The sequence below is a fragment of the Taeniopygia guttata genome, chromosome 7, assembly GCF_048771995.1.
Source record: "Taeniopygia guttata chromosome 7, bTaeGut7.mat, whole genome shotgun sequence".
In the NCBI taxonomy this organism is placed as follows: Eukaryota; Metazoa; Chordata; class Aves; order Passeriformes; family Estrildidae; genus Taeniopygia; species Taeniopygia guttata.
In genome coordinates this window covers 19,681,957-19,699,458 of record NC_133032.1, presented here as the reverse complement: position 1 = coordinate 19,699,458, position 17,502 = coordinate 19,681,957, and the positions used below count along the sequence as shown (strand labels likewise).

General features: G+C 36.5%; 1 protein-coding gene across 2 annotated transcripts in view; it reads left to right on the top strand.

Moving 5' to 3' along the window:
• The window catches only part of CERKL (CERK like autophagy regulator), a 52,507-nt gene that overhangs the window by 32,716 nt on the left and 2,289 nt on the right, over nt 1-17,502 (top strand). The window contains exons 4-13 of one of the 2 annotated variants that reach the window (XM_030277590.4): nt 1,953-2,016; nt 4,613-4,755; nt 9,834-9,887; nt 10,756-10,830; nt 11,965-12,142; nt 12,404-12,472; nt 12,798-12,823; nt 12,907-13,015; nt 15,955-16,051; nt 17,274-17,440. In XM_030277590.4, the coding sequence (XP_030133450.3) occupies nt 1,953-2,016; nt 4,613-4,755; nt 9,834-9,887; nt 10,756-10,830; nt 11,965-12,142; nt 12,404-12,472; nt 12,798-12,823; nt 12,907-13,015; nt 15,955-16,051; nt 17,274-17,440 (982 nt within the window). The remainder of the gene's footprint in view (nt 1-1,952; nt 2,017-4,612; nt 4,756-9,833; nt 9,888-10,755; nt 10,831-11,964; nt 12,143-12,403; nt 12,473-12,797; nt 12,824-12,906; nt 13,016-15,954; nt 16,052-17,273; nt 17,441-17,502) is intronic. The other variant, XM_030277589.4, reaches the window with a different exon arrangement.

Here is a 17,502-nt window from a genome sequence, read left to right as displayed (position 1 = left end):
TTTTTCTAGGTTCTTTTACTACTTGAATTATTCTCTATATGTTCTCATAAAGTTTTTCCTGAAAACCTCACTTTTTTCACTGCCTTTTTGTCATGTTTTTTCAAAATAGATCCTCTGTCATTCTGTCATCAAATTTTAAATTTCTTTTAATTCCCCAATCTTTAGCCTTGTACAATTCTACATAATTTCCAACTTAAGCTATTAAATGCAAAGGGGATGGATTTGCTCTCAATCTGGCTAACATTAGTCATTTTTACTGCCTTTATTGATTTCTATGTAGACATGGCGCCTCTTTATTTTCATGTCCTTGTTCTTTGAGTGAATTAATTCTGTAACAGTAAGCATAACTTGCATTACATTAGGAAAGCACTGAGCATGTTTTCTGTTACAAAATAAATCTTATTTACTGTTCCATTTTAATTAGACTGTACTCATAACTTTCTAAATGTCATCGTGTTCATTTAAAAAGGCATGTAACCTGGTAACCAACTCTATTTTCATGGGAAGAGTTTCTTTCACAGCTAAGCAATGGTAAGATATTTGAACCTTTCTGCATTTTTGCATGATGCTCACTTTTATTGGTCACTTTTCACACGGCCTACAGATCTTGATAAAAGCATTGTTCCCACTGGCAATGCAAGGCTGAACATGGTAGCTTATATAATGTGCTTTGATATTCCAGAGAGGCCCTGCATGGAAGTAAATTCTGTAAATAATTCCCAAAAGTTATTACAGTGATAGGTGTTTCTGCAGCAAAATGATAAATCTCTGCCTTCCATATAATCAAAACAACTCTAGTTTTTTAATTAAGAATTTTCAAAACACCAACCATTAGAACTTTGCTGGTCCTGAATAGGGGATTTTGATGTTATAGGCAATATAAAAAAATTTTAGTGTGAAGTGTAAAAATGGTATCCCTTTTGTTTTGATTTTTTTTCCTATTATTTTTAGAAGAAAAGATATATAGACTCACTATGTCCACATACATACTTGTGTGTTTGTTTAAATAGAAAGAGATAGGGGTGTTTTCAGTTCTTGTAAGCAGCCTTTGAATTGTCTGTAAAAATACTATTGGAACAGGTACAGCTATGGAATGATTGTTTTAGACATAAAGATTAATAATTTTAGCAGTGTTTAGGAACATGGAGAAAAGCCTTGAACTATATGAACACCAGGGACAGACAAGCATGAAAGATTAATGTAATTTTGCATATAATGATGCACATTCTTACACAAAAAATCCATCTGCAAGTGTCATGTCAGTCAGCAAAAATCTTTGATGGGTGGCTGCAGCTGGGCTGTCTCTTCTGGCAAAGCTGCCCTAGAAAATGCTAAATGTAGTTATGATGCTTCGTGCCATCTGTAGTATGCCAGTTTATCCTGTCTTCACTGGCATTTACAGTACTATATAGGGTATCAGCAAACACAGAGACATCAATGTGGAGTGACAGATTCATTTCCTCCAGAGGCTATGAACTCTGGTGTATACTTGTGCCACCTTCCTCTGTGTGTTATATGCTGTTGTCACTGGTATTTGGCTTGATTTCATACTTCTGTGTTTAACTCCTCTTATTTTTGATTTAGCAATTTGCATATCCTAACACAAAGGCAATTAACTTTGATTGATCCTGAAGTAATTCAATCTTAACTGAGGATATGCTTATTTTCCTGAAGTTTACCAACTGTGTCAGTCCTAGAACTTGCATTTTGATGTGAGAAACATCTTCTTGAATTATCTGAATTTAGATGCATGAAATAGCCATGTATTAGATAGCAGATGAAATTAAATGTTTGGCCTTTCAGCTAGGATAACTGTAAAATATAACTTCTCATACTTTAATGCATTAATGGCTTAAAAAATAATCTGAATTGAATTACTCTGTTTTCCTTATGTTGGATGGACAGAGTAATTTAAAATTATCTAATCTGCTGCTAACTGGTGTTTTCCACAGTAACTGAATATGAAGGACATGCTCTCTCAGTGCTTAAAGAATGTGAACTGCAGGCATTTGATGGGTAAGTTGGCTAGTGGCCACATGTTTTTTTTTTATTTGTATTCCAATCAAAATTATGTTAGAGAGTATTTAAGGAGTATTTACTGTTTCTCATATATATGAAACATGAGAAATTCAGTTAACATTAAATACTTTGGTATTTATTAATTACTTACAATAGAAATGTATCTTGGATTCATAAATAATGGTAAATAAACATAACACTCTGAAATATACTTCATGAGGGTTTCAGTCTCTGTATTTGTAAGAATACAAAGATAAAGAAGAAAATGCCTGAATTATATCTTCTTTCACAAATATCTTCTACACTGGGTCATATTTGAATTGTTTCATCTTTAATCTTTGGGTAGGCACTTAGGGCTTCCACTGTAAGGCTTTCTCCAGTAGCCAGATCCAAGCTGGAAGAATAGAACCCTTTTGAAAAACCACAGTCAAGTGTCTTATATGCTCTACCTTTTTTGTTCTCCATTTTTTTTAGAGAGATGTAGAAAATGTAGAAATGGTGAGACAACATGGGGTTTTTTTTATTCATTGCAATATGTAAACAAGATAGCAATCTGCAATTTCTGGGCTTGATTTTCTCTCTAGGAGAGTTATGGTTCCTTCCATGTCAACATAATATGAAGTAAACTGAAGCTTATGATTTGCAGTAATAAACAGGAAGTTTATAGCTCAGTGCTTTCTGAAAGTGACACTCTTATGTGTTAATTCTTTGTCAAAGCTGTTTGTTTTTATAATTTCTCTTATTTCCCCAGTCACTATTCTATTTTGAAAGACCACAGGCAGATGTCTTATACACCCTACATTTTCTGCTATCCACTTTTTTTCAGTGACACTGAAAATTGAGGCACTTTGTCACTTTGGCTTTTTACCCCTGACTTGTGGCTGAGCTTTGGTGACAAAATAGAGAGACTGCATTTGTGATAACTGCTATCTCAGCTGGGTTTTCCTATCTGTACAGAGACAGAAATAGACAATGCCCATGCATATACTTGTTCCCTAGTCAGGAGCCTAAAGTATCAAGGATATTTAGAGTAGCCTGGGTTAGTCAGTCCTTAGTGAATAGTTGATTAAGAAAGTTGCATCTGATGGTTAAATAGATGTTTCTTTTTCTCAGAAAGATGTTTCTTTCTCTCTTTCTTCTTCAAAGTCTAAGTAAAATTTGTTTGCTCAAGACTTTCTACTCCTTATGCATAGCAGGCTCTCACTGATTAGCATTGGAATCCCAGGTGCCTGATGGTATCTCTATTTCCAGCCAAAAAGGCAATTCTTGATGATTAATAAAAATCAAAATTAGTAGCCTTTTCATGTTATTCCTTGGACTCTATCTACACAACACTTCAAAATCAGAGGAAAATATATCTGTTTTCATAAGTTTTAATAGCCAGAAGACAATCCATACAAGTCCTTCTGGGTATACAGTTTTTCAGACTTCAAAGATTAACTGTTTTTTCTACTGTGACAGAGAATTTTAAGCTTGGGAATAAACAAAAAGGGAGTCAAAAGAAAGGCAATGACTCCTGATTGCAGGCAGGAAGAAAATGTGCTTCAAACTTATATTCTAACTATATATTGTATTTTTTAAAATTTAATGTGACAATGTTTGGCTATATAGAGGAAACATTCCTAAAAAATTAATGATTAAAAATCAGCTTGGAAATAATAATAAAAACTGAAGACAAATATTAAAGGAGACAAGGTAATTGAATTTAAACATTTGATAACATTAATAACATAATGAGTGTTTTATTAAAAAGATCTGACCAGTTTTACCTGATTGAATGACTAGACATAGTTTCACAACTGCATTCATACAGATATGTGAAAAGAATATAATTTAGGTGAATTCCTCCCAAAGTAACTATGTTGCTTCTGTCATAAATGCTTGTAATGTATTATTACTATTCTTATCATTAAAATATGTTTACAAATTTGGAGAATCGCTGTAATGTGTACTTAAATAAACAAAAACAAGGAAAAAAAAAGGTTTGCTGTAACAGAGCTTTTACAGACAAATGCATTCCTCTCTATAGCCACAGCAGGTGGGAGTTTAATTATGTGCTCCAGAAGCAGTGATTAAGTACCTTTGTGCAAAGGATTGCTGGCACTAGGATTTTATACTTTGCTAAATCCCTCAACTGCCTGCATAGTGTGTGAAAATAGCTGTTTTCAAGTGGTTTTTTTTATTTTATTGCAATATTTGGTGAGTTGTTATTGTAAGGGCAATTAAAAGGCATTGAAATGTTTGTATGGGTCAGCATTGAAAGATGTAAAGAGCTTTTCCACTGAGGCATTCAAGCATGTGTTTGGTTCTTCCATCTGATCAGTTTATGTGCATGATGTGTGGTAAGGTAAGAAAAACTTCATAAGTTTTTAAGTGTATTTACTCCTACTCAGAAAGCAGAAATAAGAATGCTTAAGGAGCATTCAGGTAACGTTTACAGATCTGACAGTGAAGCCCAAGCTTGTTGTTAAAAAAAGAATGTTTTCTAGCTTTTTGAAATATCATTATGTATATGGTGTGGGGTAGCTGCCTTCCACTTGTTTGTTCAGCTATGAAAGAGTTTGAACTGTTTGGCATTTTTGTTTTGTAATAGGGTAGTTTGTGTTGGTGGAGATGGATCTGTCAGTGAAGTTGCTCATGGTCTACTGCTCAGAGCCCAGATAGATGCTGGGATAGACACAGAATATGTATCAAAGCCTGTCAGAGCACCGGTTCCTCTTGGAGTAATACCAGCAGGTGAGAATGAAAGGTACTGTGACATTTTGTTAGTCATCTCTTTTTAGTCCCTTTGACATGTTTTACAGTTTTGGCTACTAAAGGCAGTTCTTGATGCTAAAGCTTCAGTTATGTAAGGGGCTATTGAATAAATGTCCTAAATTAGTGAATTGTATTGATTACAAATGACTTGATTTTAAATTGTAATGATAATTTATAATAATGGCACAGATAAGCTGTTTGCCTGAAGGAAGAAGCTGAGAAAGAATAAAAATAAAATAATTTTCAGCTGATCCATACATGATCGAGTTTCACTCCTATTTCTTGACAGAAATTATACCAAATGAAAACTTTATTTTCTAGATTTTCCTTTTTTGCATCTTCAGTTTTCTTGGCAGAATTCTTAGTTGGATTCATGCTTACGGTCGATTTTAAAATGGCGTCCCAGAAATACATTGTATGGACTATATTTTTAAAAATTTGTGTACAAAAATCTACTTTATTCTTTAGTTTTACAGACATGAAACATCTGTCTCTCTTAAAAAGTCATCTTGCTGTTTTATTAACTTATATCTGGTGGTGTGGTTTTGTGTTGGGGGTTTGTATGTCCCTTCTTTTCAGTGTTTATATTTGCCCTCCTTGGAGTGTAGCTGTGCCCAGCAGGAAGGCTTTAGCAAGAGCTGTTGTGGTTTAAGCCCAGCCAGCCCAGCCCCACACAGCTGTTTGATCACTGCCCCACCTGTGGGATCAGAGAGAGAATCAGAAGGGTAAAAGCTGAAAAACTCTTGGGTTGAGATGAAGACAGTTTGATAGGAAAGGCAAAAGCTGCGTGCACCAGCAATGCAAAACAAGGAGTTCATTCCCTGCTTCCCATGGGCAGACAGGTGCTCAGCCATCTCCAGGAGAGCAGGGCCCCCATCATATGTAACAGTGGCTTGGGAAGACAAATGCCATCACTTCAAATGTCCCGCCCTTCCCCCATTCTATATACTGAGCATGGTGTCATATAGTCTGGAATATCCCTTTGGTCAGCTGGGCTCACCTGTCCTGGCTGTGTCTCCTCCTGAAAGCTTTTGATGCACCCCCAACTTCCTCACCAGCATGGCAGTACAAAAAGCAGAAAAGGCCTTGGCTTTCTGTAAGCTCTGCTCAGCAATAACAAAAACATCTCCATATTATCAACCTTTTGTTCAGCACAAATCCAAAACACAGCCCCATACTAGCCATTGTGAAGAAAATTAACTACCTGAGCCAAAACTGGCACAAATCAGTACAGTCAGTGTTGATTCTGGACTACTATATAAATCACTTCTCTTCCAAAGAAGAGAGGTATTTTTGCATGAACACTACTCTCTGGTATAGATATTTGCTAAGACTACTTGACATAGTTTCTCAGATGTTTTTAACTGGTTAAGGAAAACATTCCTACAGCCAGTAAAACAGCAAATCACTGTTTTGAGTTTACAAAAAGAAGGAGCATGTCACTTTGAGCTGACCAAACAGATTTTTACATGCTTTGATTTGGTTTGCATATATAAGAGAACCCTTAGTTGCTTGTAAAGGAGCAAGATTACATTAGCTTTCTCTCAGGATAAAAAACGCTTGGTAAAAGAGACAACAATCTCAAGGACATGAAGGTAATGAATTTGAGTACAGAAGCTGGGCCATCACTTACCAGCTCAGTTACTGTGAGTATTTCGATGGTGCTGATACAGAACCTCTGCAGCCCCTGACTCCATGTTGTGGGTAGGTCACTGTGCCTGTCATTGGGGCTTCCTCTCCTCAGCTTAAGACAAATATGTTGTGATCAGAAAGGACTTGTAAACCCAAAAGAATTCTGTAGGGTTTCTTACACAGAATGGCATAGGTTTTCTTAAAGAGGGTCAGAAGAGTTTATAAAATGATATTGTGAGAAACTCCCAATAGGTTCTTAAAAATAATCGGTTGTTTGTTTGATTTCCATATTCCTGATATTCCATGAGGTACTCAGTTGGGAAACAGGTAAGTATGATACTTGCTCTCATGAGGATGCTACTCTGGTTGCTGAACTTTTTTTTTCCCCACCAGAAATCCAATGTACAAAATTACTAGGATTTTCCAGCCAAGTAGAAACAGCAACTGAATTACAGGATAGAATTATGTGGGTGGCTTAAAATCTGGTTTTAGCCTCTGTAATAAGTACTTAAGTCAGCATTTTGAACTTTCAGTCATCTTGATGGGAAGAAGCAGCTTTTGGAACAATTTACCTCCTGAAGAGAGAGGTCCAGAGGGGAGTATGTTTTTACTGAAATATTCTACTGAGCTGCCTTATTGTGGTCCAAATCAAATGGATGAGATATGGGGAAGCCTGCAGTTGTACTGCTGGCCATTAGCAAGAGTGTTTGTTGCTATGGGAACTACTGCTAAGAAACTGTATGGAGCGGGAACTGGAGAAAGGGGAGGGGGAACTGTGGAAGGACATTAAAAAAGCTATCCAGTTGTTACAGAACAAGAGACAATCTATATCTGATGCCTGTAAACGTTTTGATGCAAAGTGGTTCATGTAAATAAATTCATGATTCCCAATTAATTCAGAAAATAAAATATTACTGAGGGACTGTTAATTTCTGTAATATTTCAGGCAAAGAACCAAAATGTTGGTGCAGTTTTCATCAGAATTTTAGCTATGCTTGACTAGGAAGTCATTACATCACATTTATCTGTTTGGATGGGGGAGACATTAACAGCCTTATGAATATTCATGTCATCTGGTTAATTAAGTTAATTGTACTGCAGAAGTGCTTGCACTTCCAAGGACAATTTTTTTTCTCTACAATTTCTGTTTGGTACCTTCATCAGTCATGCTTTACATGACCTGCAGATACTCTGTTCTTATTGAGACGCTTTTGCACTTTTGGTGGGAAGGAGGTGGTAGGAAGTTGTTTTTAATGTCAGGAAAATCAGTTGATATTTTGAGCAGAATTGCATTTTGGAGTAATAAAATCTTGTTTGTTTCTGTAGAAAAAATGCTGATGCTGGATATTAAATAGAGATGCTGGAATTGTACAGATAAAACCTTTTCATATTAAATAGAGTAGCTGAAGTGAGAAGTAAAAATGTGACTTACTAATGTGTGAGCAGTGCAAGTCATGGGCATCAAAGGTTTTTAATCTCTGAAGTAATATGATAGCATTCAGGGGAACAGGTGTTATTGGTAAATAATATCTTGAGCTTGCATAGGGGAAAAGAGATTACTTGGGAGTATGAATAATGGCATTAAAACCATTATTGAATCTCCATTTAAATCAGAAAGGCTTCTATCATTATTTTTGTATAACTTTTATAGTTTCTACTTTGTTTATAGGCGGCATATTTTGGGTTTTCTTCTTTTGGTTTGGATTATTTTCTCTGGCATCCTGCTTGTATAGGACTTAGTTAATAAGGCACATTATTCAGTCATTATTGGGATCAAAACTGCTGGTAGGCATGTACCAGGTAGAGTTTTTAGAGAATATGATGGTGCTTGCTCCCACAAAACTGTGCTTGACCCAGTTCTTCAACTTATGGAAGGGTGGATGTGGTGCTTTTGTTTTTGAACACAGAACTTGTTTTATCTTCCTTGGAGTCCTGAAAGGGTGGGATTTTGCCTTGTTTACTTCTGCAAATGTTAATGAGCTCCAAAGATTTAAGAGAAGGATGCAATTACTTGTGCCTATCCAGTTTAGCAGGAATGAGATTTAAGTCTCATTAAAGTCAGTTTGAAGATTGGTACCGACTTCAGCTGTGGTTGTTTGGTATCTTGCTGCCATCTGCATTGATAAATTACTCTTAAATCAGGATTGTAGCTTAAACTCATACCAAGCTTGATCTTCCAAACTATATTCCACCTTGTGCTCATTAATTAGCTTGATCTTCAAGTCAGAAGTGAAACATTTTTTTTAGAATAACAACTGACACATAGGAAGTAAGCATGGTTTGCCCGACTTAAAACAATCTGCAGCTTGTATGTGTGGTTTCCTTTGTTTTGGAGACATAACAGTTGATAAGGGCTGTATAATACTGATTGAAAGAAATATTTGAGTATTTTTCAGTTGCTGCCTTCACTGGCAAAGCAGAACGAGTTGGTTCTGGAAGTTAAATCCCTGGAGTCATTCAAACATGAAATAGTGTTGAGCATATACTTGTAGTAATTCTGGGAAGAAGTGCTTTTTAGGTCAAATGTAGGGGTTTTTGTAGGTTTTGTAGGTTTTGGGTATCTGTTACCTTAAAAGATGTACCTCACTTCCTTTATATAGCAGGAACTCAGAGCTCCTCTCTCTGATGTTATGGCAGCTTTCCATGAAGTTCTAAATTACATTGAGGGGCTAAGGTGCTCTAAGGACTTAACAGGTGATATGTGAGATTCCCAGTTATGCTAATTTTTTTTTTTAATTTAGAGAAATTATTGGAAAAAAATCAAAGATATATTCCTGAATAAGAATGTCATGATGCCTTTAGAGCTTTGTAATTATGTACATCAGTAATTGCAAATTCAGTATTTTTTTCTACACTCTGCATGACATAAAACCAGAATCTGGGGATAAACAAAACTTTTCAATCTGGTAGATTGTGCTTTAAAAGTGCTTTTTAAATACTGAGTGCCTGTTGCTTGACATGTGGTAGTCTTTTGCTTTCTTCCCTTCTTTCCCCTACTTTAGAAAGACAAGTAATTATTCCATAAATCTTAGGGCAAATTTAATATCCAGAATTGTCTATTGCTGCTGTAGAATATTAAATAATTGAAACTATTTGAAAATCTATGTGAGCTCATTTTTATATGGGAATGTTAGGTACTTAACTGTTCTTATGTAATTTTTTTTCTTTTAATTATACTTTTATAGAATTATTCATCCCTTAAGCAGTGATATGAAGAAGTCAATATTCTGCCTCTTTGGTGGCAGGCCTTTATTTTTCCAGAGATAAATTCTTTTGCTGATTGGCTAAGTAATGCCAGAAATGAGAAAAATAAATCTGAAATTTTTTTTTAAACTACACCTATTTAGTGAAGACACCTTCTTCATGATTTTAAAAATAAATTTGTATTCATTACAAATACTGATGCACAGTATTTTATATCCTAGGCATTAAAGCAGAAGGGCAAAATTTACATATATATCTCCATGTTTCTTATCCAGGTAAAGTGCCTTGACATATCAATCACTATCAGTTGTGTGCCCTCAGAACTCTGCTTCTTTCTTTTGCAGACTGACAGCTGATTTTCCATTCTCTCTTTCAGCTCTGTGCTGACATTGCTGGGTTTTGACTTCTTTTTCTACTTGCCACCTGATTTACTCACTCCCTTGTTTCAAAATCTCTTCTCTTTCTCTTCTCTTCTCTTTCTCTTCTCTTTCTCTTCTCTCTTTCTTTCTTTTTCTTTCTCCTCTTCCTCCTTCTCCTCCTCCTCCTCTCCCTCTCCTCTCTTTCTCTTCCTCTTCTCTCTGGTGCTGGTAGAAAGATTGGCTGCTAGTGTCCAGGCAGTGCAGATAAAAGTGAGATGGATCAATTTTGGTGCACTGAACGCAAACCACCTCTTTGTCAGATGTCACATTCCACCTTCCCCGGTTTTCAGTCATTGAGTTGTTTCTTGTGAAGCTGATGTGCAGTAGTTAATTTTATTCACTATTCCAAGAATCTAAAATGTAGCCTGCAAGAAGCACAGCAGCTATCTTTGACTAGATTAAATATCGTTTAGATTGAAAAATGTACAGTTAAGGAGATGGTTTAAAAAAATCCAAGCAGGCGATATGTTGAAAAGCTTGTTTCTCCCACTGCTTTGTTTTTATGGCACTTATGAATGAATTTGCAGAGAAGATTTTATAAGCATCTGGAAGTTTTAAAGGTTTTAATTTCATACTATTCAGCATTTCTGCTGTTAACAAGACAATTAATGGGCGGGCTTTATTTCTTTGAAAATGCAGTAATTAAAATGCTGTGCATATTTGTTCTGGTTATTCTGTATCTCTCATGGTTTTTTACAGCAGGGTTTTTTTTTCACTTTTACAGGTACTACAAATATCTTGGCCCATACACTCTATGGTATTAAACATGCAGTGACAGCGACATTGCACATTGTAATGGGTAAATATTTTTACATTCATTACCAGATTATAAATAATAAAGCAGTGTGTAGAAGTTTGTCGTAACCAGTGGCTTAGTAAAGGCACAGCATTTTGCTGTGTCACTGTAATCGATACTGTGAGGCTTTTAAACCCAAATGATTCTATCCTGGTTTTAGCTCCAGGTGCATTTCTTTTAATTACTAACAGTTTCTATAAGAAAGCTTTATTCACAGAAGAAAGTGTATCATTTGCCACTGGATCCAGACAATAAATGGGTTTTGAGTGTGACAATGTAATTATGCTTAAATGGAAAATTAAATGGCATTAAAACCATTTTTAAAACCAATTTTGGTTTTTGCTAGTGCGAACCTTATTTTTGGGTCTTAGAAAAGCAAATACTTTGACAGAAAATGTTAATTTTACTCTCAAAACAGTCTTTCTTTAGAACTTTTTTTAAATTAAAAAAAAGAGAAAAAATATTAAGGTCCCTCCTGGGTAAGCTCTTCTCTTGGCCTTGCAGTCTGCAGTGGAAGAGCCTTTGCTCTATTTCTCAAGTCATAATACAAAACCCTTTACAGGCAAAATCTAAACATGACTTCCTTTAAAAATCAGAGACACTGAATGCAGGGGAAGATGCCCAGGGTCCATTTTAAAAAGTCTATATATCCTATCTTGAACATAATTATATGTCTATAACTGTAATCATGAATACACTTAAATATATAAGCATGAATACATTTAAAACCTATGTTTAAGAGTTCCCATATATCCTCCAGTACAATGTGGTGTCATTACATGTTTTTGGTGAAACAGTTGCAGAGATTTATGCAAATGTGAGCATATTACATTTTCCTTGATTCTTGTTGTTGAAAATGTGCACAGAATTAAGAGTCAGACCCTTAGCAGGATTATGAAGTAGCCAAATGTTCTACCATAGCTTTAACATTTTCAAGTGTCTGAAATTACTACTTTGATAGAGTCTTAATTTTATCTAGATTGATTCTAGATTTGATTAGTAAAATTCATTTCCTAGAGAGAGAGGAGTCTGGAGGGGTTCTTCCCCCATCTAAAGTAGATGAAAAACAAATGGTAAGTTGTGTGTCATTTGAAATACCGATTTTTTTTTTTCTCTTCTCTATCTGTGAAATTTTAGGACACATTCAAGCAGTAGATGTGTGCACTTTCAGCACTCCAAGCAAGCTGCTGCGCTTTGGGTTCTCGGCCATGTTTGGGTTTGGGGCAAGGACGCTGGCTTTGGCAGAGAAGCACCGCTGGATGCCCTCCAGCCAGAGGAAGGATTTTGCTTTCATCAAAACCCTGGCAGATCTTAAGTATGCCAAGAGATGTTATGTTTTTCTAGTATTTCTCATTTCCTGGGGAAAATGAAATAATAAATCTCATAAAGACAGAGAGAGCAGAAGTTTATCTTAATTGCAGATTTAACTCAGATGTGATGCATATCCCTTTTACAAGTTAAAGAGGAGATAAATTCTGTACATTCAGAATCGCCTGAAAATCATCTTAACTTTGAAAAGTGTGTCTAACAGTCAGAATACTGGATTGCATCACAGTAAATGTCAATACTTTTCTAGGCCAGAGGAATGTGAATTATCGTTTCTCCCTCTACAAATTCTGGAGGAAGACACTCATGAGAAGGACAGGTAAGTAAAACTGACTCAAGCAATTCCAAAGCTACAGAAATGTGTCTTTGAAGAATAAAATTGTGCAGATTCTTTACTTTGTTCAAATTTAATCAACAAGTGATATAATCTTAGGAGTTATTTATTTTGACAGCTGCAAACTTGTACATATTGTAAAGCGTTTCTAGAGGATACTATAGAGGATCTTGTTAAAAGGCAGTCTTCCACTCAGTATTATTGATTTTCTCAGTTCCACTAATATGTTAGTTTTTTTATAAAGTATGCGTTGCTTAACTGTGCAACTGACTTTATTTTTTTTTTTACCTACATGTTTCCACCCTTTTAGGAAGAAGAAAGAGAGAATGGAAAGAGGTGAGTTTCTGCTTTTAGGATTTTTTAAAAGTGAACCATGGCTGATTAACTGGAGTAACATAGAATTACTCTGTTATATTTAGGTAGCAAGGATCAATGGCAGAAAATTCAGGGTCACTTCCTGAATGTGAGCATTATGGCAATCCCTTGTCTGTGTTCAATGGCACCAAGAGGCTTGGCACCTAATACGAGGTCAGTATGGGTTTAGAGAATTAGTCATGTCTATAAATTCTGACATCTTACCTTAAGACCTTGGCTTTTCCGAGAATATGAGCCTATGTTTAGGTAGTCTAGTCCCTCTGGACTGGGGGAGGGAGCGTAGACTGCAGCAGACTCGATAATCCCAGGAATTGTAATCAGTTTTTGGATCAGGCAAATAAGGTCAAGCAGTCTAACTAGAATTATGAGTGGATAATTGCTGTGATTAAATTAGTTGGCAAGTCTGACTTAAGTAGTAGTCATGGAGCAGTCATCTGTCATAGGATTTGGCTTTATGGGGAAATTTCACCCTTAGATTTAATTTTATTTTTTCAAGTATAAAAGTGGCCCTCGTCTTCTGCTCTACAGCTAGCAAAAAATAAATATGAGTCTTTCTCATGTTATTAAAGACTAAAGTTCACACTTGTCTTTTTCTTATTATTTTTTGTTTGGTTTCCCTCAGAATTTGATAAATTAAGCTTCTACATGCAGGGTTTGGGGAAATAAAGCAGTATGTAACCTCGTTGTTGACGTTGAGTCATTTTGCCTTTAGCTCCTTGTTGAGAGACTGCTTTGTGGTGACCAAAGCAGTTCTTAGGTGGCAAATATTTGTACTTGTTGTATCCAGATGGCAATTGAGCAGAATGGCAAGTACAAACTTTGTAGTTGTATGCAAAGTATACAAAATGCTTCCTCAAAAAAAGAATGCAGAGACCTGTGTGTGTGCATGAATGTATACCAAAACCACCCCAACACTCAGGGAAGTTTAGGGAATGAGTCTCTTTTCTTTCATTAGATTGTCACTAGGTGAAATTGGAGAAGAATTGATGAGGTCTTTTTCTTCAAAATTGCTGGTTCATTTAGTAGAATTTTACTTCTTGGAAACAATATAGAACCAAATTATTTATGATTAAACTCTTAATGAAAAGTTTTCTTCGCTCCCAGGGTCCTGCTAATCTCACAGTCCTCAAGATAATGCTTGAATGCTGTCCCATTTTAGGGACTTTGTTCTGCATTTAGTGTTTTCCAGTCAGTTGGAAAATTCTGATGAGAATTTTAGCTTTGCTTTCTCTTTCTATCTTTTCTTCTCCATTTCTCAGTGACAGAGAATTTTGTAACAACTCCATGCACTTATTGCAGGTTTGAATGAGCCAGTTTCTCTCCCAGTGCAGCTGCTCAGTGGATCTCCCTATTTTTATTTTATTTTTGTGTGTGTGTGTGTAAGAATACCTATTGTTCTTTCATCTCTTTTTAAAATGATCTTAAAGTGTGGTCAGCTAGTAGAGTAGGAAGGGTAGACTCAAACAGGAGCTTCCTTTGTCATAGTGATTAACATATTGACTGTAAATCTTCTCAATGTGGGAAACAAAAACATGGCACTGATTGTTTGGGACGTGAGACCCACTATGGAAGGAACTGGTGTAGGTTTTTTCTCTCTCTTCTTTTTTCCCCAAGAGGTTTCTGCCTTGTGAAGACATTTGAAGTGGGGTGCAAGCTTTAGCTGCTGCCTGTAGCACCAGTTACACTGGTCTAAATTTGCAGAAATGTGTCCAGATAGATTTAACTGTCTGTGCTATGGGAGCCCTGTGGGACGTGTTTTTCACAGCATAGGTGTTGTGCTTCACTGCAGATGGGGCTTTTTAGGGAATTAATGAGCATTCTTAGTCATTTCTAAAGATGAAAGGCCCTAGTGCTGAATGCCCAGTAGTCTGCTGTGCCCTTTTATTGAAACAAATATGATAAGGAGGCAACTTTTTAAATGTTGTCATCTCTCCTGAATCAGCAAAGTACTGCTGTGCCAGGTGACTTGCTTAATGTTTATGTAACAATTACCCTCCCAGATAGTGCTGCTACCATAGTCTGAGAACATTCCTGATGCAGCTGTTCAGTAGCTATCTGAACTATCCCTTTCAGTGCTGGTAGCCTGGAAGTAATTTTCTTTAAAACTCCTTATATATTTTCCAAACATAGATGCTGACTAAATAAATGAATAAATGAATGCACGTATGTGCAGAAGATAGGAAGTACACCATCTCTCTCCAGAAGGCACTCTCAGCAGGGGTTGCCATGTTCATCAGATACTCTTGTTGAACACTGATCTGGCTCTGTAACTCAAATGGGACTTATGCATGGTTGCATGGATATTCCAGTTAGTTTCTGTGTCCAGGTACATTCCATTAAGGAATGGGGGAACTGACACTGGCTCACAGTCTTACCCCCGTTCTCAGTGATGCTCAAATACCCATGGAGGCTGGATACTGAGAGCCACTGAGCATCTGCACTGTGGGGGCTCTTCTTGTTTAATCTCTAGTACATGCCTGTTTCATCTCATACAAAATTCTTAGTCCTTGAATTTATTTTTTTTTTTGGTGAAATGTATAGATAGAACTGTACTAAGAACTGCTGTGAGAGTGTGAGTTGGAGATGGCAGCCTTTGTTAGGGTAGCATGGGTTTGGTGGAGAGGGGGGGAACCCATCTGCACTGGGTCTGTGCTAGGGGGGCTTCCATGCACTATGGCACTGTTTTCTGGGTACAGCTCTGCCTCACAGCACTTATGGTAACTGTTATTTGTTGCTGGAGAGAAAAGTAAAACGAAAAGTTTGTGATCCCCAATGTTTAAAACCCATCTGTTAAGTATAAAAGCAAGCTCTTCTTAGATTATATGTATTGTATTCAAGAAATGGCTATTGCTAAAAGTTATTATTACAATATAAGAATGCTGAATAACTTCAGTGCTTAATTTATATTGATCTGTGGGGTGGGGGTCAGCAAAAAGATTTGAAAAACTATTGAGACTATCCCATTAATTTACTCTGTAGGCTTTTAAAAATTTTTCTTTCTAATCTAGGCTATTGAAGAGCCTTCTGTACTTCCAAATTAATGAATTATCTTTTTGCAGATTAATGAATTATCTTTTTGGTCTGCTTTTCAGGTTGAACAATGGAAGCATGGCTCTTATTGTTGTACAAAATACTTCTCGAACAGAGTTTATAAAGCATCTGAAGAGATACAGCAGTGCAAAAAATCAGGTACCATTAATTTCTTTCTGGTGATTATAAAAAGAACAGTTAATCGTGAAAGTAGACAAGCTGCAAGAGTTAATGTTAGCATCCTCGTAAGGAGACTTAGCTTCCTGTCAGAATACATTAGCCCCTTTTTATCTGATTTTTTTTTCTTTTTTTAAATCACTAGACTAATACAGATTAGCCTATTTCAGTCCATCTGTTGTGGTTTAAATTGTGTTTGTGTTGTACCATAGTTTTATGGGTGTAAAGCCCTTCCACCACAATAAGGAAATGCATGCCATGTCTGAATTTTGTATAGTACAGAGATGGAGAATGCAGAACTGCGGGGGCATCCCACAACTCTGTCAGAAATTGGTAAAGTTGGCAATTTCAGCAGGTCATGGCATGCTGTGCTGGTAGCAGTGGGTTGTGAGCATTGATTTTTAGCAGGTATGCATCCCATCAAGTTACGATGCTTGCAGAACTGTATTTCAAGATTGTAGTCACAATTCTGTCATGAAAGAGAAAAAATGAAGCATTCAAACACAGATCTTATTGCTGTCTAAAGCATTCAAACACAGATCTTATTGCTGTCTAAAGCCACCACTGCATGGCCCAAACACACTGGTACTCATTCAGATCTTCTGGGATTATGTGAAATCACTGTAGCAGGAAGGTTTGGGTTTGAATTCATCTATAGCCAGGGAGTTTGGGGGAGAGATGGGTGAAAATTCTAGGTGACAGCACTAATGGCTGAATTGAGGAAATAGCTTAAGCTTTCCAGTTATGCTTTTGGAGGAAGGCCTTGCTTTTCTCTCTGTCTTTCTAGTTACAAATCAGACAAGGAGATGTGGGCCCTTCTTTAAGCTTAATTCTAACTAGCCTGGTTTAGGGTGAGATTACTGGTAATGATGAACAGAGCACATCTGCTTGGACTTTCACATATTCTGAAAGTATTTGGTATGTGCAAAATATACCCCTTACCTGCAGGTTGATGGGGTCCAATATGGGAATACAAATGGAACACTACCGTTTTTTTCTGAGGCACTATTTAGGATAAAAATACCAGGTTAATCTATAAACACTAGCTGGAATACATAATGGCTCATGTGGTCAAAGCTTGAGTTAAATGTTCCCACTCAGGACAAAAAAAGTGCCAGCTTTTTGATTTCAAGTAACCCATTTTGTTTTAAGCTACCACCTGTATCTTTCATCTTCATTTGCTGTCTGTCTGTGTTTGGTTTAGTTCAATTTTCCCTTTGTTGAGACCTACATAGTTCGAGAAGTAAAAGTACAACCAAGGTTTAAAAGTGGACCTGATGCCAAGGAAAATATGTGTCTGAATGCAGAAGGAAACTACCCTTGGAATATAGATGGAGACCTAATGAAGGAAGCATTGGAAGTTCATGTTCGGTAAGGTTCAAATCCCATTTGGGACCATATACCCATAACAGCTTAGTGCTGCAGTCTCAGAT